Below are 22,078 nucleotides of genomic sequence, written 5' to 3' on the forward strand. Positions count from 1 at the left end.
ATTTATCTAAAATTCAACTAGGCAGTGTGTATTTTCATTTGCCTTATCTGACAACTCTATTATAGCTCTTATCTCAACAGGCTGGTTTTCCTTTACATATATCCTCACTAATAATCCCACATTTTTAAAAGTAAAAAAACAATAAAAGATTATTTCAGAAATGTTTGCTCAGGAAATTTATAACTTTTTGCCACCCGCACTAGGATGGAAAATTTTATTTCTCTCCTTTGCTGATTTGTAGTATGTTAAAGAAAATGAGAGTGATTTTAGTTTATAGGTTTGTGGTGCTGATTAGGAGTTAAAGCTTCAGTATGTGCTAACTGGCTAACCAGTGCATAATGCTTCAGTTCATTCTGATACAAAGTGATGATAAAATATTTTTATTTAGAAGTAACTAAAAAATAAAGTTGCCAAACTAGAATCTTATGGAGGAGATAAATTCACATGAAAAAGATATAGTAATATTACTTTTACTTCCATCCCGCATTTACAAAGTAAGAAATACTATTTGTGTAACCCTCTGCAAAGGGGAAAAATGTTATTTTAGCAATAATCATAGGGAATTTTGGAAGGAGATTGGATATTGTTTCATTTTATTAATTTCTATTTTTTTCACTTAAGATTTCATCTTGCCCGTAGTTTTTCTTATTTATGTTCAGCATAATATTGTCAACAATGTGCTCCTTGAACCTAGAAGTGATTTCAAGTCATAATGAGGACTGCATGTAAGATATTTGTGACTTGTCAAGCTCACAAGAAATACAGAGAATGGTACCTGAACAATTGCCCTATCTATATCAACTCACTGTCAGTCTTTGGACAGTAACATATTTCACACAGTAACTTCATAAATGTGGGCAGCTAGAGAAATTTCTTAACAAACTAATACATTTTCAGGGTGACTTGACAGATGACATTGACAACAAAGACATTTTCAGGAATAACATGTAGACAAAGTTTCAAAAATGAGTTCAGACTGCAAACTTTTTCAAGTCCTTTTAATTAGTGTACCATAATGGATGAAAAATAACGGCATGAGGATTTCCTCCTACTTGTCTGCAGACCTGTTTTCTTCTATTCCTCATTACCAAAGACTAGTCTAGAAAACAGTCAAAAAGTTTGGGGAACAGAAAATTGTCTGCATCTGCTCATTGGATGTTTTCATAAAGTGCTGTGACATCAAGGGCTCACCAAGAGCTGAACCACAGTCTGCAATTCTAATTAGGGAAAAAACAATTCTCATTCATCTGGCTTGTTCTGATATCACTTCTTGGCAGTAAAAAAAGACTAAAACAATGTGCAAATGTGACGGTTGGGAAGTCAAGTTAGAGTGGAAACTTGATATCATTTCTCCTTTCTGGTCACACATTGTTTATGGTATTTTGAAAATTATTTTAGGTACCGAGAATGATTTTGCATGGTCAGAATCACAACATGATGGGGCAGCAGCTAAAATCAGAATAATGCATGTTGCTCTTCAGTTCAGTCTTTCACTATATGTAACCAACAGAAATTCCGCATTCTAAAAATATGACGCTTTTAACTCTGTTTTTTTTTTTCTCAATACATTTTGTCCTCTTAACATTGCCATTGACTGATAAGGGTCAGATTCCTATAGAGAGAGGTAGAAAGAGCCAGTATTGCACTAACAGTGTGTTAGTAGGCCCTACTTATATACTATGGTATTTAAGAATGCAGTAGTTAAGAGCATAACTACTGATCTCTAAGCTCTGTGAGTTTGAATCCAAGCTCAGTCATTTATTAAAGCTTTGTGATGCTGAAGTTATGTAAACCCATGAAGCCCAAGTTTTCATCTATAAAATGGAAGTAATATAAGTAACGATCTCCTGTGGTAATACAAGGGCTTAGCACAATTCGTGGCATCTGTAAATACTCAATAAATAATTGTTATTATAACTATAAAATATTACTGTGTGTATTATAGCATGACTCACTATAGAAGTGCTAGAATTATCACATTTCCTCATGGGGTTTCTTCCCTAATATATGACTAGCCAAAAATTAAGGTAGAAATGTTTCTTTTCTTCATACATTTTCTCTCAAGGCTGCCTCTCAGTAGCAAACAGGCCAACAGGAGATTGAAAGTGATGTCTCCATGTTAACCTATATTTTCTGAGCAAGGTCAGTACAGAAATTCACTTCCTATATGTCTGGGTGAATCTTTCTTTCTTTCAGAAATGGAAAACATTTTCACAGAGCCTTTAGGAGACTCTGATATAAGGGTATTAGTTGGTGAGAGAGAAAGTAATCGTTCTCTTCTTTGTGCATTTGGACTGAGTCTTGAAAGTAAGTTATCACCTGTTCTCACATCCCTTGAAATCCTGATTAGTTCTCTAGCAAAAGTACTTCTTTCTGTGATATCTCACTACCACTTCTGGGAAGCGGCATGCCTGCTTTTACACTGAAACTTCAAAGGTGTGCTTTAAATAAAGTTTTATCCTCCTATGGAGGAATGACTAGCATGTACTATAGAAACTTAGTTTTCTCTGCATAAATCCATAAATATAGCTTGAAATTCCCCTTCAGGAATTCAGACCCTTTTATTATTGCTTTTATGCCTCTTGTCTCCTAAAGTATTTAAATTTGAAAACAATAGTTTTTTTTTTTTTGTAGATTCCCACCCCTTTTTACCACTTTCCAAATGAAGTCATGAGAGGAGAAAGTCTAACTTAAGAACTATATACTTTGATTCAGAAAACAAGCCTTGTGGAAAAAAAATTTTTTTCAGAAAAACAATGTAGAAAGATACAGAATATCGGGCCGGGCGCGGTGGCTCAAGCCTGTGATCCCAGCACTTTGGGAGTCCGAGGCGGGTGGATCACGAGGTCAAGAGATTGAGACCATCCTGGTCAACATGGTGAAACCCCGTCTCTACTAAAAATATAAAAAAATTGGCTGGGCGTGGTGGCGCGTGCCTGTAATCCCAGCTACTCGGGAGGCTGAGGCAGGAGAATTGCCTGAACCCAGGAGGCAGAGGTAGCAGAGCTGAGATTGCGCCATTGCACTCCAGCCTGGGTAACGAGAGCAAAACTCCGTCTCAAAAAAATAAAATAAAAATAAAACACATATATATCATGTACGTAGAGATGTTAGATCAGTTCCAAAGCTCCATTCATATATTTTTAGCAGTATGGGATTAACAATCATATGCTCTTCAGAAACTCTCTAAAGGTTCTAAAGATTGGCTGCCTCTTAGAATCAAAGACCATGCACTTCTTGGCCACGCAGGAAGGATCAGAGTTCATTACAGCCAGAACGTCATGAACCACGTAATCCTTCCTTTAACTTTAGGATACCGTGATAAAAGAGGATTTATGCAAAAACATACTGACATTTTTCCGAAAGATAAGTGTATAATTTTCCTTTATCCTATTTTTAAGAGCAAATTCTTTAAAAAGTCACAATATTGACTAATATATTCCCATCTACATAATGTAATATCTTCTTCAAAATTTTTATTATCCCCGAGTGGCTATAAAATCTCATCTGTTTAAAATAATTTTTTTAGATTTACAGCATTCAACAAAAATTTTTCGGTGTGAAAAATATTTTCTGCTGAACTAAAACTGTCCGAAGCTCATGGATGTTTTTTTTAAAAAATTTTCACTCACTATAGCATAGCCTCAAAGTGTTTATTTAAACATGCATTCTTAGAAGGAAAATATGCATCGGTGTTGCTGATTTAAAAAAATAAAAGTTTTTAGACTAACCAGGATTTCACACCTGGTATAACAGCATGGATTAAATGACCTCAGAACTACATTCTTCCTAGACCTAGAAGTGTAATTCTCTTGTCATTCACAAACATCAATTTCTAGTATTCTTTATGCACATAAACACCTCTGAAATACTTAAAAAGAAAATTCTAAAAGATAGCAAGATGTGCCTGACTTGCTAACTTAAAAGTAACATGGGTAACATATAAATTGAAATATACCATACTAGCTCATACAAATAATATCTCGTCTTATGATAAGATGTGCTAAACCTGCTTCTTCCTTCTTGTTTATTTTTTATTATTATGGGTACACGATAGCTGCACATATTTACAGGGTGCATGCGACATTTTAAATGATCAAATCAGGGTCATAAGGGTATTCATCACTTCAAGCATTTGTCATTTCTTTGTGTTAGGAATATTCCAATTCTCCTCTTTGAGTAATTCTGAAATATACAACAAAGGATTGTTAATTATAGTCATCCTACTGTGCTACCAAACACTAGATCTTATTCATTCTGCCTAACTATATTCTTATATGCACTAATCATCCCTCTTTATCCTTCCATCCCTACTACCCACAGCAGCTTCTTGTAACCATCATTCTACTGTCTGTCTCCATGAGTTTGAATTTTTTAGCTTCAACGTATTAGTGAGGACCTGTGATATTTGTCTTTCTGTGCCTGTCTTATTTCACTTAACGTAATGTCTTCCAGTTCCGTCCATGTTGCTGCAAGTGAAAGGATTTCATCTTTTATGGCTGAATAATATTCTATTGTGTATATATACCTCATTTTCTTTATCCATTAATCCACTGATAGAACCTACACTGATTCCGTATCTTGGCTACTGTAAATAGCACTGTAATAAACAGGAGGGTGCTTTAATAAACATGGAAGTATATCTCTTTGATATACTGATTTCCTTTCTATTAGGTATATATCTAGCAGTAGGACTGCTAGATCATATGGTAGCTCTACTTTTAGTTGTTTGAAGAACCTCCATACTATTCTTCACAGTGGTTGTACTAATTTACATTCTCACCAACTGTGTATAAGCGTTTCCCTTTTTACACATTCTCAACAGAATCTGTCATTGCCTGTATTTTCAATAAAAGCCATTTTATTGAATATTTCTCTTCTACATTTTATTTTTTTTATCTTTTTTATTTCTCCATGAAGGCCTACATTTTTTATAATTTTAACTTTTATTTTAGATTCGGGGGTACATGTGCAGGTTTGTTATAGAGGTATACTGCATAATGCTGAGGTTTGAGTTACAAACAACCTCATCATCCAAATAGCATAGTACTCAAAAGTTAGTTTCTCTTTTCTTTTCTTTTCTTTTTTTGAGACAGAGTCTTACTCTGTAACCCAGGTTGGAGTGCAATGGTGCAGTTCAGCTCACTGCAACCTCTGCCTCCCAGGTTACAGCAATTCTCCTGCCTCAGCCTCCAAGGTAGCTGAGATTACAGGCACGCACCATTCCACCCACAGCTAATTTGTGTATTTTTAATAGACATGGGGTTTCACCATGTTGGCCAAGGTGGTCTCAAACTCCTGACCTCAGGTAATCCACCTACTCAGCCTTCAGTTAGTTTTAAAACATTTGTCCCTTTCCCTCCTTCCCCCATCTATCAGTCCCCAGTGTGGATTATTGCCATCTTCATTAGTCCATTTTCACTCTACTGATAAAGATATATCTGAGATGGGTAATTTATAAAGAAAAAGAGGTCTAATGGACTCACAGTTCCATGGGGCTGGGGAGGCCTCACAATCATGGTGGAGGGCAAAAGACACATCTTACATGGTGGCTGACAAAAGAGAATGAGAGACCCATGCAAAAGAAGTTTCCCCTTATCAGATCTCATGAGACTTATTCACTACCATGAATAAGTTTGTAATTTTGTTTATCTTTTAAGAAGCCGCTTTTCATTTAATATGTTTTTGTTTTTAGTCTCAATTTCATTTATTTCTGCTGTGCACTGTATTTCTTTCTTCCTTTTTTTTTTTTCAATTTGGGTTTTGGTTTGCTCTTACTTTTCTAGTACTTAACAATAAGTTGTTAGGTTGTTCATTTGAAGTTTCTCTACTTTTTTGATGTAGGCATGTATTGCTATAAAATTTTCTCAGCACTGTTTTTGCTTTATTGCATAGTTTTTAGTATGCTGTGCTTCCATTTTCATTTGTTTCAAGAAATTTTTCAATTTTCTTTTCAATTTCTTGTAAACCCCCTGGTCATTCAGGAACATATTGTTTAATTTCCATGTGTTTGTGTTGTTTGTCTCTGGCAGTATATTAGCTTCTTGCTTTTTATTCTTTGTGTATCTGTTATAGGTTTTGTTTTGTGGTTACTATTATGATTGCAAATAACATTTTATACCCAATTATTTTTAACTGATAACTCTGATTACAAGGAAAAGAAAAAAGCAAGCAAAAAGAAAACTAAAAAAATTCTAGAAATATTTTCTCTCACTTTTTGACTTTTTATTGTCTATATTCATATATTTTATACTGTCTATATTTAAACAGTATTTGTAGTTATTATTTTTGATAGGTTTGTCCTTTAGTCTTCGTATTAAAGATATGAGTGCTTTAAACATTGTAATTAGAGTATTAGAGTATTCTGTGTTTGTTTGTATATTTACTATTACTAGTAAGTTTTATACCTTCAGATGATTTCTTGTTATTGATTAAATTAAATTATCCTTTTATTTAAAGTTGAATTAAATTATCCTTTTATTTAAAGTTGAATAAGTTTCTTTAGTATTTCTTTTAAGACCAGTTTAATGTTGGTGAAGTCCCTCAGGTTTTGTTTGTCTCCTTCCTGTTTGAGGGATAATTTGGCTGGATGTAATACTCTATGTTGAAAGTTATCTTCCTTCAGAATTTTGAATGTCATTCTACTCCCTCTTGGCCTGTAAGGATTCCACAAGAAATCTGCTGCTACACATATCACAACTCTTTTTATTGTTATTTGTTTCTTTTATCTTGCTGCTTTCTGAATTCCTTCTTTATCCTTGAGCTTTGAGAGTTTGATGATTCTATCCCAGTCTTATTTCAATTGGATCTGTTTGGCATTCTTTGACTTTCTTGTACCTGGACATTCATATCTTTCTATAGGTTTGGAAAGGTCTCTGTTATTATTTCCTCAAATGAATTTTTACTCCTGTCTCTCTCTACATCTTCTTCAAGGCCAGCAACTCTTAAATTTGTTTTTAGTCTTTCTTTTTTTCTTTCTCTTTCCAACTTTTAGGTTTGGGGATACATGCGCAGGTTTATTACATGGCTCAATTGCATGTCAAGGGGCTTTGGTGTATAAATAATTTGTCACCCAGGTAATCAACACAGGGCCCAATAGGTAGTTTATCAATCCTCACCCTCCTCCCACTCTCCATCTTCAAGTAGGCTCTAGTTTCTATTGCCCCCTTTGTTGTGTTTATTTGTACCCAATGTTTAGCTCCCAATTATAAGTGAGACTATGTGGTATAACTAATATCTTTTCCTACATTAATTCGCTTAAAATAATGGCCTCCAACATTATCTGTGTTGTTGCAAAGTATTCTTTTTTATGGTTATGTATACTCCATGGTGTATATGTACTACATTTTCTTTATCCAGTCCACTGTTATTGGGCATACAGGTTGATTGCATGTCTTTGTTGAGGTTATTTTCTAGATCTTATAGGTGTGCTTCATTCTTTTTTACTCTTTTTCCTTTTTCTCCTCTGATTGTATATTTTAATATAGCCTGCCTTTGAGCTCACTAAATCTTTCTTCTGCTTGATCAGTTCTGGTATTGAGAAACTCTGATGCATTTAACAGTTTGTCAACTGAATTTTTCAGCTCTAGAATATCTATTATTTAAAAATCTGTGTTTCTCTAAGGAAATTCTGAATTCCTTTCCTGTGTTATCTTAAAGTTCTTTGATCTTGCTCAAGACAGCTGTTTTGAATTTCCTGTCTGAAAGTTCACATATCTTTGTCACTCTGGGAGGGGTCATCTGTGCCTTATCTAGACCATTTGATGAAGTAATGTTTTCCTGAATGTTCTTGCTGCTTATGGATGTTTGTTGATGCCTGGGCATTAAAGAGAGGTATTTTTTCTAGTCTCTGCAGTCTAGGCTTGTTTGTATCTATCCTTCTTGAAAGGGCTTTTTATGAATTCAAAGGGGATTAAGCATTGTGTCCTAAGCCTGTGGTCACTGCAGCCCTTTCAGCACTAGGTAGTATCCTAAGCCCAGGACTACTGTGACTCTTGCGGAGCTACATACCCAGCCTTAGTGGTCTTGAGTAAGATAAGGAAGAATTCCCTGGCTTACTAGGAAATGTCTTTCTCTCCCTTCCCTCTCTCCCAAGCACGAGTCTCTCCATGCTGGGCTGCCTGGAGTTGGAGGAAGGTTGACACAGGCACTCCCAAGGCCATCATGGCTGACACAGTGCAAGGTCACATCTGAAGTCTTGCAGACCAGAACAACACTGGGGCTCACCCAAGGCCTGCAACCACTACTGTCTTGTGGCTGCTGATGTTTATTCAAAGCCCAAAACCACATTAGTCAGCAGATGTTGAATTCTGTCACGAAGCCAGCAGATCCCCTTCTGCCCCAGGGTGCATCTAGAAATGCTATTCAGCACCAAATACCTGGAATTTGGGGCTTCAGAAATTTAGTGCTTTATTTTACTCTGGTTGAGCTGGTACCCGAACTGTAAGGCACAGTCCACTGTGCATGTAACTTTTTTAATATGATTTTTTAACTTTTACTTTTGGTTCAGGGGCACATGTGAGGGTTTGTTATACAGGTAAACTCATGTCACAGGGGTTTATTGTACAGATTATTTCATCACCCAGGTGTTAAGCCTAGTACCCAATAGTTATTTTTTTCTGCTCTTTTTCCTCCCACCCTCCACCATCAAGTAGACCCCAGTGTCTCTTGTTCGCTTCTTTGTGCAGGATCCTTAGCATTGTTAAATCAAGTTTAGCCGAAAGCTGCCTCCTTACATATTCCAAGTTAATCCTAAAAGCTTCTCCGTGCACCTTGAGCTGTAACAAGTGGAAGTGTAAACAGACCGTAGCCTACTCTTGTGCCAATCACTAAGCTTTGGCCAATCAACTGCAGCCAACCGTTCAAACTGTGTTCAAATAAGGCAAACCCCCAGCTATAACCAATCCAGCTGCTTCTGTACCTCACTTCCATCTCTTCCGCCTGTCTTTCTTTCTTTTTTTTTTTTTTTTTTTTAGCAGAGTCTCACTCTGTTATCCAGGCTGGAGTGCAATGGCATAACCTCAGCTGACTACAATCTCTGCATCCCAAGTTCAAGAAATTCTGCCTCAGCCTCCTGAGTAGCTGGGATTACAGGCATGCGCCGCAACAACCGGCTAATATTTGTATTTTAGTAGAGACAGTGTTTCACCATGTTGGCCAAGCTGGGCTCAAACTCCTGACCTCAAGTGATCTGCATGTCTCGGCTCTCAAAGTGCTGGAATTACAGGCGTGAGCCATCACGCCCCATTAAACTTTTTAATATCTTACTTTTTTAGCCTTTCCAAAAATATAGCAAAAAGTAAAGAGCATCAACATAATGAAGAATTTACATCAATGAATAGACAAATGCCAGCTAACCTCAAATGGCAATAACCCTAAATTTAAATCGGCTAAATCCCCCAATCAAAAGATATAGCCAAAACCCAACGGTATGCTGCATCCAGACCCATTTCACATGCAAGGATACACAAAGACTCAAAACAAAGGGATGGAGAAAGATTTACCAACCAAATGGAGAGCATAAATAAATAAATAAAAAGCAGGAGTTGCAATTCTCACCTCTGATAAAATAGATTTTAAAGCAACAAAGATATAATGGTAAAAGGATCAATGCAACAAGAAGAGCTAACGATCCTAAATATATACGCACCCAATACAGGAACACCCAGATACCTAAGACCTATAAAGAGACTTAGACTCCCTAGACTCCCACACAATAATAGTGGGAGACTTCAACATCAATATTAGATAGATCAATGAGACAGAAAATTAATAAGGATATCCAAGACTTGAACTCAGATCCGGAACAAGTAAACTTAATAAACATTTACAGAACTCTCCACTTTAAATACATAAAATATACATTCTTATCAGTATCACATCACACCTACTCATAGGTTTAAATGAAATATTGATCAGCCATTATGAAGCACAATTATTGGCATAAAAGAAGTTTTCAATACCCATTTTTAGAATAAAACAACATTCCTGTTCTCTCTCCCTCTTTTTCTTCCTCTGTCTTCCTCTCCTTCATTCCCTTTCTTTCTTTCTCTCCTTAAAAAAAAAAAAAAGAAAGAAAAGAATAGACTAGAAATTCCCCTGCCTAGTGAGCTGGGGGGTTCTGATTTGACAGACACTGGCTGACCAGGCTGCTCACTGCTACTAACCAAAGCCTTCATCATTGCACCCAAACCAGGATCTCTGTGATCTTGATAAGAACCATCCCCCTTTTCTCTCTGTACACCTCTGCCATCTCTTCTTTTGCTCATCTTACCAACCATGTAGTCCTTCTTTCTGCTTTTGCATGTTCTAGCCTTCTCTGCTTCTTGAATTAGTGAACTATCTACTTCATTTATAAAATAGGTGATCACAAGATATAAGTGATTAATGCAAGTAAAAGTACCTTATATGGTTGCTCCATACATGTTGACCTACTCTTTTCCTGCATATTCTATATTCTATTATTTCCTCAATGCTAGTCTAATGATATATAGATGTAGAGGACATGGATATAGATATAGATGGTATATAGACAATTATGAATATAGACATGGATAAACTGGTCATAAACTAAGAAAACAATATTAATGATAACTGTTGGGATTCACATTTGTCCCTCTAAGACACGGGTCCCCAACTGTGGCCTGCTAGGAACAGGGCCACACAATAAGAGGTGAGTCGGGGGCCACTGAGCATTACTGCCCGAGCTCTGCCTCCTGTCAGATCAGCGGGGACGTTAAATTCTCATAGGAGCACAAACCCTGTTGTGAACTGCATATGTAAGGGATCTAGCCAAGTTGTGCTCTCCTTATGAGAATCTAATGCCTGATGATACGAGATGGAACTGTTTTGTCCCGGAAACTGGTTTTTCCCATCCGTGGAAAAAAACCTACCACAAAACCAATTTCTGGTGCCAAAAACATTGGGAACCATTGCTCTAATATTTAATTGTGACTAACATTAATGGCCAGTTGAGAAGCAGTCCTTTATACAACCTAGACGACATAGGATCTAAATGAAACTGCAGACCTGAATTTCAATTACAGCTCTAACACTTATTGTCTGAAAAGTTAGTCACACTTATCTCATCAGAAAATTGGGAGTTGTAATATTTAATAATATACCATCTATAAAGAATAATATTTAGTGGGATGAAATATATAAAGAGCTTACTTAAGTCAATGCTAAATACACAACATCAATAAATACTAGCTATTAGTCAAGGTACAATATCTGAGTTTGCATGTGATAATATATTTATTTTACAATACAAATAACTACCTTAAAATAAACACACTATTAACATTTTAATTTTAAAGTTGTTAGCTTTATGAGTTAAAACGCATACCAAGAAAAAAAGAAGGTTTATTGTATTAATTCATCTCACTCCTGCCATGTTTCCAATCTCCTTTCCACATTAGACAACTGGAATTTAGGGGTATCCCTGAAACAAAAACTCTGAAGGTTAATGTGTATCATCTACATGCTTCAGAGCATAAGCAAATTACTAGCTGGTCAGATCAAGGTGAAACACAGTAGAATAAACCCACTGTGGCCACACCTCTATGTTAAGGCTACCTGGCCACAAAAAAAAAAAAAAGGCTGAAGCACAGCTATTTTAACAAATGAAAGTAGGAGTGATTAATTACTTTTTACTATCATTTAACAGCTTGTCACCCAGGGAGTAACCTCATTTCCCATAAATTTAATAGAGATCACATCATGGCCTACTTGGCTGAAAAGCATTCCTCTTGAAACCTGATAGTACTTTTAAGTCCACTGATGTGTGAACATAATTCTTTGCATCTCTTAGCCCTATATACTTTGTCTCTCCCAGGGAGACACTTTAGCAGATCTATGTGGCTCCATGTGGAAAGTTACAAGTGACGAGCTCGCTGATTCATTCCTCTTTCATGTAACAAAATGATAGAAAATGTAAAACCAATGAGTGTTGTTCTACAGTGTAGAGCTTCTTTCCACCCAGTTAAGGGAGTATAAAAAGATATTTATTAAAATTGAACACTATTAATTGCGAGACATTTGATGCCTTGAACATTAAGTTTGGCATCTGAAAATAAATTTTAAAGATTCCATTAAGGAATCTACAGGTTAGGATGGAGGCTAATTGTTGTGCACAATTATCATCCCTCCAAATACATTAACCTACAGGAAGAGATTTTTTAAAAGTATAATAACTATAAAATATCTGTGTAGCACCAAGTGAAATTTCTGAAAAACAAAGCCACAAAAAAGAACAGCCGATAAAAAGTAGATTGTTACTGATACCCGTTGCATGCCCAACTCAGAGACAGTGCCAACAGTATCTGCTCCCTTCTGCTCAGGGACTTATATCTGGGGCTCTCTGTGCTACATTATCTCCTAGTTAGTATCTCTCCCTGTATATTCATGTATAAAAGTTAATCCCATTTATCATGTCCATGGTGGAAATGGACAAGTGGTGGTATACCTTGGGATATGATGTTTATAAGAAGAGGTGGTGAGAGCAAGAGGAGTGAATGCTGGTGATCGAACTCTGGGATGTTTTTCCGCTTCCAACTCTGGCAAAGAAAGTTCTATATATAGAAGGTCTAACAGCACTGCGGTGAGTTGCAGGAGAACCCAGAAAAACGACTGACTCAACCTATCAGCAATTATTTGACTTGGATTACTCTCTTATTATACAAAGATAGACCTTTGAATAGATGCTACATAGTGGGGAAAAAATGGAAGCATTAAACTCGTTTGGGATCCAGAAACCATATTTCCAAAAGAAAATCATTGGGAGTTATAAAGAAAAGGTCTACTGAATTTCTAACAGAGGTTCTACATACTAAGATTTAAAAAGTAATGAAAAGCGTAACTTAAAACAACTAGCATGATGTAGAGAACCTTCCATTTAACAAAGCAATTCTAGCATCTGCTATCAACAGTATCTGCTGTCTGCTATCAGTGCTATCAGTGCTATCAATTCTAGCATCTGCTATCATCTGCAACCTCCACCTGCTTCCAGCAGTTCTCCTACCTCAGCCTCCTGAATAGCTGAGATTACAGGTGCCCACCACCACGCCCAGCTAATTTTTTTGTATTTTTAGTAAAGATGGGATTTCACCATGTTGGCCAGGCTGGTCTAGAACTCCTGACCTCAGGTGATCCACCTGCCTCAGCCTCCCAATGTGCTGGGATTACAGGCACGAGCCACCATGTCTGATCGGCTCTGTTTCTTCTACATTAGCTTCATTCTCAGACTGACCTTCGTCCACATAACAAAGGAGGGTCACTCAGTGCTGGGCTTCTGTGCAGGTATAATATCTGTACACTGAAAAAAAAAATGGCTACCAATGGGATAGAGACATTTATCCAGCAGAGTTCATTTATGCAGGATGGGAAAAGAAATGCATAACCTGTCCAAACCCCATGCTTCCATGGCTGAACTCACAGAAATTAACAACAAAAAAAAAGAACAGTAAAAATGTAAAATACAAACTGTAAAGGAACGAAGCAGATAATCCATAAATGATTCAATATAAATGAATAACAAATATGCAAAAAAGGTCTAATTTTACAAGTAACTAAGGAAAGTTGGGGGTAAAGTTTTTAAAAATAATGGCTCACACTTTCTTAACTAGCTCTTGGTCCAAAAAGAAAAGGTGGAAATAAAAGCTATGAATGTTTTTCCTAAGTAAAGAAGCATACAACAAATTTATATACAAGAAGAAGTAAGATAAATGAGCTAAGTATTCAACTAAAGACATTAGCATACTATCACATTGGGGATTAAGAGAAAAAAATAACAAACAAAAAGGACATTAGTAAAAGAGCTAAGAAAACAAAAACCTAAGGAAAGCAAAAGAGGGGAAAGAAGCCAAGATAAAAGCCAAAACGAATGAATTAGAAAGCAAATAAGAGACTTAATCAATTAATGTAAGAGTTTGTTTTGTTGTTTTTAGAGAAAACACAATAATCAAACCTCTGGCGATTCTAATTGAGAAAGACAGTAAACAAAACTGCAAAGTACTAAGAAAGAGCCCCATGCGATGACACCACTAGCACAGGGGCATTCAGAATGTTCTAAGAATCTAACAAGAACTTTCACCTTGTTATAAAGGTGTAAAATTTTTCTGGAGAACTCTTTTATGATGTATATTCTGAAGTATTAGTATTTTCTGGATTCAACTGTATGCTCCTGACTCAGCAATTCCAATATGTAAGCATACATTATAACAGATAGAACATAACAATTTGAAAATGCTCAAACACGTGGGCAAGATGTATACACAAGGCTGTTCAATGTACATTATGTATGATACTGAGAACTTTCAATGTCACTAGAGAAGTCTCCCATTAGGAAAAGCATTAAATGGAGATGTCATAAAATTATGCAGCCACTTATAATAACGTGAAAATGTTCATGATACATTCAGAGAAACAAACAAGCAGATTACACGGTAGTATGGATAACAATACCATCTTTGTAAATGGATGGATAGAGATAGATAGAAATTCTATAGATACATCCACACTATAAATATAGATGTATCCGTAATAGTATCCAACGGTGGTCCCTTTTTAATAATAGAATTTTGAATTTGTTTCTTTATAATGTCTGAATTATCTAAATTCCTAACAGTTTGCTAGTTTTTTTCTCTATCTGTCATGAAGAACTAGTTCTGTTTTGTTGTATTTCTGTCCCAATCTCTTGCGGACCAATACTTTGTTAAATATAGCAAAAATGAATTACTAGGGAAAACAAAGTAAAAATAAGACATAAAATACAAATGCTATTTTTTTATTACGAGATTTAATAGATGTAATATTTTTCTGTTGAATTACTGTAAAAGTTTCTAAACGCTTACTCTGTTTCTGTACCTAATGCGTATTGGTAGTTCCTGGAACGGCACTGTGTGGCTCTGGTGCAGTGATTAAACACACAGACTCTAGGCTCAGGTGCCTAGGGAAAATCCCACATACTAAGTTAGCAGTATTTGAATGTTTGCATTTATTATCACTAGCATTGGCTTATAAAAAGAACTATAAAGTAAATAATGAAAATAAAGTGAATGATGCAGCCAACAATCTTGAAACACTCTCCTAAAAGACAGAGGCGAAAAATATCAGAGAGTCTAATAGATAGGAATAATCGAGGAGAAAGATGCAGCTTAAGAATTATTTTCTTAAGAAAGAAAACACTACGGTTGAAATGGTATCAATAATCAGAGATGTAACTGAAGAAAACTTTTCTAAGCCAGAAAAATAAATAGGAGTATGCAAACACAGAAGTTATCTATTTTCAGGCAAAATACATGAAAATAAAACATGTGGAGTCACAGTAGCAGTAATTTTGAATTATAAAAAGAAAAAAATACTACACATTTGGGGGAAAGGAAGAAATTTCAGCATAAGTTATTTTAAATTATGCCTAGTTTCATTTAAAAAGGATTATTTTTTTTCTGTCTGCATGTGAAATACCACAACGTAAATGGTGATCTGTGTATTTTCCCAAGAAATACTTCCCAAGAAATGTATACTCAACCACATTTCTTACATGTCAGCAACTAAATACATTCTTAGCTATTCATGAGCTCAGAAAAGTTACCATTCACATATGCTCTTTTTGAAAAAAATTACTTGTAAATGAGTGCTAACAAACTAAAAGATCATTTAGAAAAACAAAAATAAAAATGACAAAGTTGTTAAACAAAAGGACTTGCCAATTTCCTTCTACAAATATCACTAAACACAATCGTCATCTTATGGCAAATGTCCTAAAACAACAGACCATAACAAAGATGTGGACGGGCTGATGTATCCTTCTACAGTGGCTTGTGAATGACACTTCAAAACAAACCTCATTATCAGTTGTTACTCCTTATTATGGAAATCTAGCTATAATTTAATACAGTTAAACCTTATGGAAAACTCCTTCATTTAGATATGATTTATCCTCTCATCCAAAACCCCAGTTAAACATGATTAAAATTGTCCTGAATGAAATAAAGGAAGGAATAAAATTAAATACATCTAACTTTTAACAGTATTATTTTTAATTAAATTTTACTTTAAGATAATTACAGATTCATTGGCAGTTGTAATACAGAGAGATCTCATGTACCATTTATGCAGTTTCTCCCAGAGGCAATATCTTGCAAAACTAGAATGTTAACACTGAGGCAATCCACCAGTCTTAAGATTTCTCGTTTTACTTGCATTTTCACTCTTGTACATGTGTGTATATTATGTATGTGCAATTTTATGACATGTAAATCTGCATATCCACCTACCAAATTCAAGATACATTACAGTTTCCTCACTACAGGATTCTTTTCTGTTGACTTGTGTAAGCACAACACCTATGTAGTCCCTAGTTCCTCACTATCACTAATCTTGTCTCCATTCCTGTAATTGTGTCATGTAATCATATTGTATATAACAGTTTGAGATCAGATTTTTTTTACTCAGCATAGTCCCTAGAGATTCATTCAAGTCATTGCATGTATCACTGGTTCATGCCTTCTCACTGCAAAGTAGTGGTCTTAGTATGGATGTACCAGTTTGTTTAATCATTCACCCGTTGAAGGACATCTAGATAGCTTTCAGTTTGGGGCTATTATCAAGGAAGTTGTTATGAATATTCTTGTACAGATTTTTGTGTGAACATAAGAATTTCTCTGGAATAAGTGCTCAGGAGAGCAACTGTTGAGTTGTATAAATGGCTTAAAAACTGTTTTCTCCATATTATTTTCTCTAGTGGCTGTACCATTTCACACTACTATCAGCAATGTAAGATGGAGCGATCCATTTTCTCAGCATTCTCAGTTTTTGGTGTTGCCATTATTGTTTTATTTTAGTCATTCTGAAAGGTGTGCAGTGATACCTCGTTGTAATTTCAATTTGCATCCCTCTAACGAATAATGATGGCAAACATCTCTTTATGTGCTTATCCCCTGTATGTATATCATCTTTGGTGAAATGTTTGTTCATGTCTTTTGTTCACTTTCAAATTAGATTAATTCAGGGTTTTTGCCATTGAGTTTTGATTCCATTATGGTCAGAGAACATGCTCTAAATTATTTCAGTTTTCTCAATGTGTTGAGGCTCGTTTTATAGCCCAGGATATGGTCTACATTGGTGAATTTTCTATGGTCATGTGAGAAAAACGTGTATTCTGTTAGTGAGTGGAATGTTTTACATATGTGGTTTTTCTCTTTATTTCTTCTAAAATAAAAGAATACATGCGCAGAACATGCAGGCCTGTAGCCATGGTAATTTGCTGCATCCTGTAAGTTCCCTCCCCTCATCACTCACCTCCCAACAGGCCCTGGCACATGTTTTTCCCCTCTCTGTATCGGTGAGTTCTCAATGTTCAATTCCCATTTATGAGTGAGAACACACAGTGTTTAGTTTTCTCTTCCTGTGTTAGCTTGTTGAGGATGATGGCTTCCAGCTTCATCCTTGATCCTGCAAAGGATATAATCTCATTCCTTTTTGTGGCTGCATATGTATATGGAATATGTATGGAATGTGGTATATGTACCACATTTATCCAGTCTGTCATTGATGGACATTTGGGTTGGTTCCATGTCATTGCTATTGTAAATAGTGCTGCAGTAAACATACATGTACATGTGTCTTTATAATAGAATGATTTATATTGCTTTGGGTATATACCCAGTAATGGGATTGCTGGGTCCTGTGTTTTCTAGCCATATGTATAATGTATATATGTATGTAAAATGTCAATTACATCCTGTTGGTTGATTATGTTGTTCAGCTCTATCTTTACTGCTTTTCTTTCTAATATTTCTGTCATTTGCTGAGAGGGGAATATTGAAATCTTCAACTATAATTATAACATGTAATAATGTAATTAGCATGTTTTCATTTTCCAATTTTAAAAAAAAGCAGAGCATATGAAAAAGCTGTGTAAAATGATGCAATAAATCTTCTATTATGATACAAAAACACAAAATGTATAGAAAGAAATATGCAAAAATTAATGGCAATTATATATGGTGATAGGGCTATGGATAACTTTCTCCCCATCTTTAGCTTTTTAAAATAATTTCCAAAAACCTTAAAAATTACCAATTGATGAATATATATATATAATTGATGAATATATATATATTAGAATTGCTAATAGTTTCTCCCTTATCAAAATACTGTTTGATGAGTATTTGCTCATTGTATTCCTGGAATATAATTGATCCCTGACAATTTAGAAGAAAACTATAAATCTGGAAAAACACGACATTGTTCAAATATATATATTGTACAAATATATATATTTGTAGACATGTGATGATTCAAAATAAATATATATATAGATATTCAATTGGTATATATATATAGATATTCATCAATTGGTATATGTGCATATATATTTGGTGTGTATATATATATATATATATATATATATATATATATATATACCAAAGATTTGAAGTATACATTTCTAGACAAACACCCTTTGCTTTAGGGTGAAGAAAGTCACCCTTCTTAGATTTAAATAAATTCACACCATATTAAATTTCTTCATCTTCTAGAGAATTAACTGCTCAGTCTATACAAATGTCTACATGGAGATTTTAAAATTTAGTAAAATATCTGGAATGTGTTTCATGGTTCTGATGCCAACATTTTGTCTACATATACCTATAATTCTACCTTTAACTTCAACACATTTTTTTTAACAGTTTGCCTTCTTGCAAAGCTTATTTCAAAGATGTACTACTTTGGAAGAGAATAAATAACGCGATCTTCAATACAGTCAGTAAACTTCTCAGTCTTACAATACTCCATTGGTAAAGCAAGAATTCAACAAACACACATAAAGCCTAGCCAGCAGGCTGCCTACTTTCCAGTTTTAATGCGAATTGAAAAATTACATTACATTGTCTTTCACAGCTGTCTTTCAGTTTGGTTTCATGACGTATTCTTATTCGTGTGTTAAGGTAGATCATTTTTCTTTCTTTTCTTGCCTTGAATCTTATGCAAGTACAGACTGTTCACTGTCTCTCAGTGTTTATTGACAAAGCCTCTACTATTATGTAGTCTGAAGGTGGCTTCCTCTTGCCTGCCATGAAGGACCTGAATATCCTCATGGAGACTACTCACTGAATGACCTCCACATTGTCCCATAAAAAGTGGGTGGGGTGCAGTGACTCACACCTATAATCCCAGCACGTTGGGAGGCTGAGGTGGGTGGATCACCTGAGGTCAGGAGTTCAAGACCAGACTGGCCAACATGGTCAAATTTCGTCTCTACTGAAAATACAAGATGAGCTGGATGTGGTGGCGGGCACCTGTAACCCCAGCTACTCAGAAGGCTGAGACAGGAGAATCGCCTGAAGCCAGAAGGCAGAGGCTGCAGTGAGCCGGGATGGTGCCACTACACTCCTGACCTCAAGTAATCCGCTGGCCTCAGCCTCCCAAAGTGCTGGGATTACAGGCATGAGCCACTGCATTTGGCTTAATTAATTTTATGTTTAAATAAAATCAGCCTTTGTTTCCCCAAGTCTTAAATATTCAAACCTCCTTTTCACATAAAATCCTAAACAAAAAGGTAACAAGATACACATTGTATGTGGTCTTTGCCCCTTCCTGTTCTTGTTTCTCTCTGCTGTGATGGTGCGAAAGAGCCTCTTTGGTTTTTTTTTCTTTCTTTCTTTCACGGAAAACTCTGTTTAGATATTTCTGGATCCTAAAACTCTGTTTAGGTATTTCTAGGATCAGATTGGCAGAAGAAAGGGGATGTTGTCTCAAAGTGCCATCTTCAAACTATCATGCTTTCTAAAATTATGTTTTCAAGCCTGTTTACAGCTACGTTGACACCTGAGGTGAGATTATCTAGAAAAATTAATAAATCTGGGTTAAATGTTTTCTTTTATTGCCAATATTATCAGCTCATCTTTATGAAGCATCCAAACTTAGCGTTGACTGAGTTCATTTCCACTGTATCTTCCACAAATAGTCTTCGCTAATTTTTTTTTCAAAATAATTTTTTTCAAAATAATTATGTACTCTGAGAGCCTTTACAAAACATGAGTAAAAGTTGATCTTTTTTGAAGGATTATTTGTGGGTAGAGTCCCTACATTTTATTATGTACATATTATGAATACCAGAAAGGAGTAATAGCTTACACATCTAAATATTTATTATAATTAATTATAAAAAGATTAACATGTCAATAGAAATAGGCAAGGAATAGGAAACAGAAATTTATATAGAGCTAAAAATAGCCAATTTATGAAAAAAATCCTAATCAATTTAAATTAAAATGTGAAGAGAGCAATTTTGTCTGGCAGATAGTAGATGCTCAATAAGCATTTTTTTACTAAATGAAGAAAGTAACATATTTCATTCATCCAACTGGCAAAGGGTTTTAAGAATAGTATGAATCTCCAGAATTGACAAGATAGCCGAGCAAAAGATAACAGCACCAGGTAACTACCAATTCAAACTGTGGATATTGAACATCTAGATTCTAGGTTCTTTTTTAGCCTTTAGTCTTTTTTTAGCCTTTACTAAGAAAGTAAATGCATTTTAGAACAGAATATAAGTACATTCAAACGACAAATTGCATTTTAAAAATGACAATAACATTAATATAAATGGCAAAACCATCTCAAGACTTAACCTATCAAAAAATTTGTCATTTAAGCAAACAGGATTTAGAATACAATAAATTTTATACTAAAGTATATATAAATAAGTATTAACTGCAGATAATACTATCTCTGGCAAAACTTTTCCCCCAGTGTACACACAGATGGAGGTAGAAAAGAGCAAAGAAAGAGATACCCTGAATAAGACCAGTGAACAGTAGATAGCACTTCTTTTCCATCAGCCTTAATTCCAAGGAACAGTAGAAAACTCTGAGTGGAAAAAAAGTGCTGATCATGCCTTGTCATATTATCGACACTTCGTAATGTTTGAGTTCTCAAAAGAATTGATTATTTTCTTTCTCTACAGTTTATCTGTGATGCCCAGAAACCATTGACTTCCTGGAATTTTTATTAAGAATTCATATTCTTGCCATGTTTTTCAGATACTATGTCCTCTGCCAATAAATTCTAATAAATTTTCACTTCTTTTCTTTCAATAACATACTAGAGAATACGATTCAGACTCAAATTAATCACCGATCACGTTAATGGCTCCTAGGAGTTTACTTCCGATAGCCCTTATTATATTAAATCAAACTTGATAGTGTACTAGATCATTGCTCAGCTGGGTTTTCATAAAAGCACTGGTATTTAATATGATTTATGCCTGGCTTTCTGTTAATGCCTTTGGTTATTGTGTGCTTTATTTTTAAAATAGACATTCTTAGCAACTGGCACTCCTTTAAAATCTATCATACCTTAAAAATATTTTACAGGAAGCATTTTACAGTAAAATGTGCCTCTTATTTTATATTACAGTATATAGAACAGGAACAATTTAATTTATAATCAAAATATTAATAGTTTACTTATAGTTTGGAAAAAGTATCACATATACTTTTAACATGTATGTAAAATATATAAGCAAGCATAGGCAAAAGGAATAAAAATAAAACGTATATATTTTGCTTATTTAAAAGATAAATTATGTGAAAGATTATTCGGATTCTGAAAGTATAATATTTTTTAAAGCTTTGCAGCAAAGGAGCAGTTCTGGGAGAATCATTTGAAGCACCTGCTGAAGACATAGCAAGCGTGGCAAGTTTCATTGAGACAAAGCTTGCTATTTGCTACCTACGGATGAGGAAACCAGATCTTGCCCTGAATCATGCACACAGGTAAAATCATACGCTGTTAAGTGCAAGCAAATGCTGTTTATGCTAGTGGAGGGTACTATCTGAGCTTGCCAGATCACCTTCCATTTTATTTCAGTTTAAAAAGGAAACAAAAAACATTTATTTACTACTTGGTTTATGTCAAGTAAGGCAATCATGGAGACCACAAAGGAATCTCAAAACCTAATAGATGAAGTAGAGACACAAGAAACTATTCACAATGCAGGACAAAACTAAGAAGCAGACAACTGCAGAAGCAAATTGATGCAGAAAGGAGGGAGAGAATAGATGAGTAAGGG

The 22,078-nt window shown here is 35.1% G+C and overlaps 1 protein-coding gene across 1 annotated transcript in view; it reads left to right on the top strand.

The window, feature by feature from the left end:
* The window catches only part of SPATA16 (spermatogenesis associated 16), a 253,666-nt gene that overhangs the window by 52,960 nt on the left and 178,628 nt on the right, over positions 1-22,078 (top strand). Inside the window, exon 3 of the mRNA XM_035278772.3 lies at positions 21,637-21,782. Within this exon, the coding sequence (XP_035134663.3) occupies positions 21,637-21,782 (146 nt within the window). The remainder of the gene's footprint in view (positions 1-21,636; positions 21,783-22,078) is intronic.

The sequence above is a fragment of the Callithrix jacchus genome, chromosome 17, assembly GCF_049354715.1.
Source record: "Callithrix jacchus isolate 240 chromosome 17, calJac240_pri, whole genome shotgun sequence".
Classification (NCBI taxonomy): domain Eukaryota; kingdom Metazoa; phylum Chordata; class Mammalia; order Primates; family Cebidae; genus Callithrix; species Callithrix jacchus.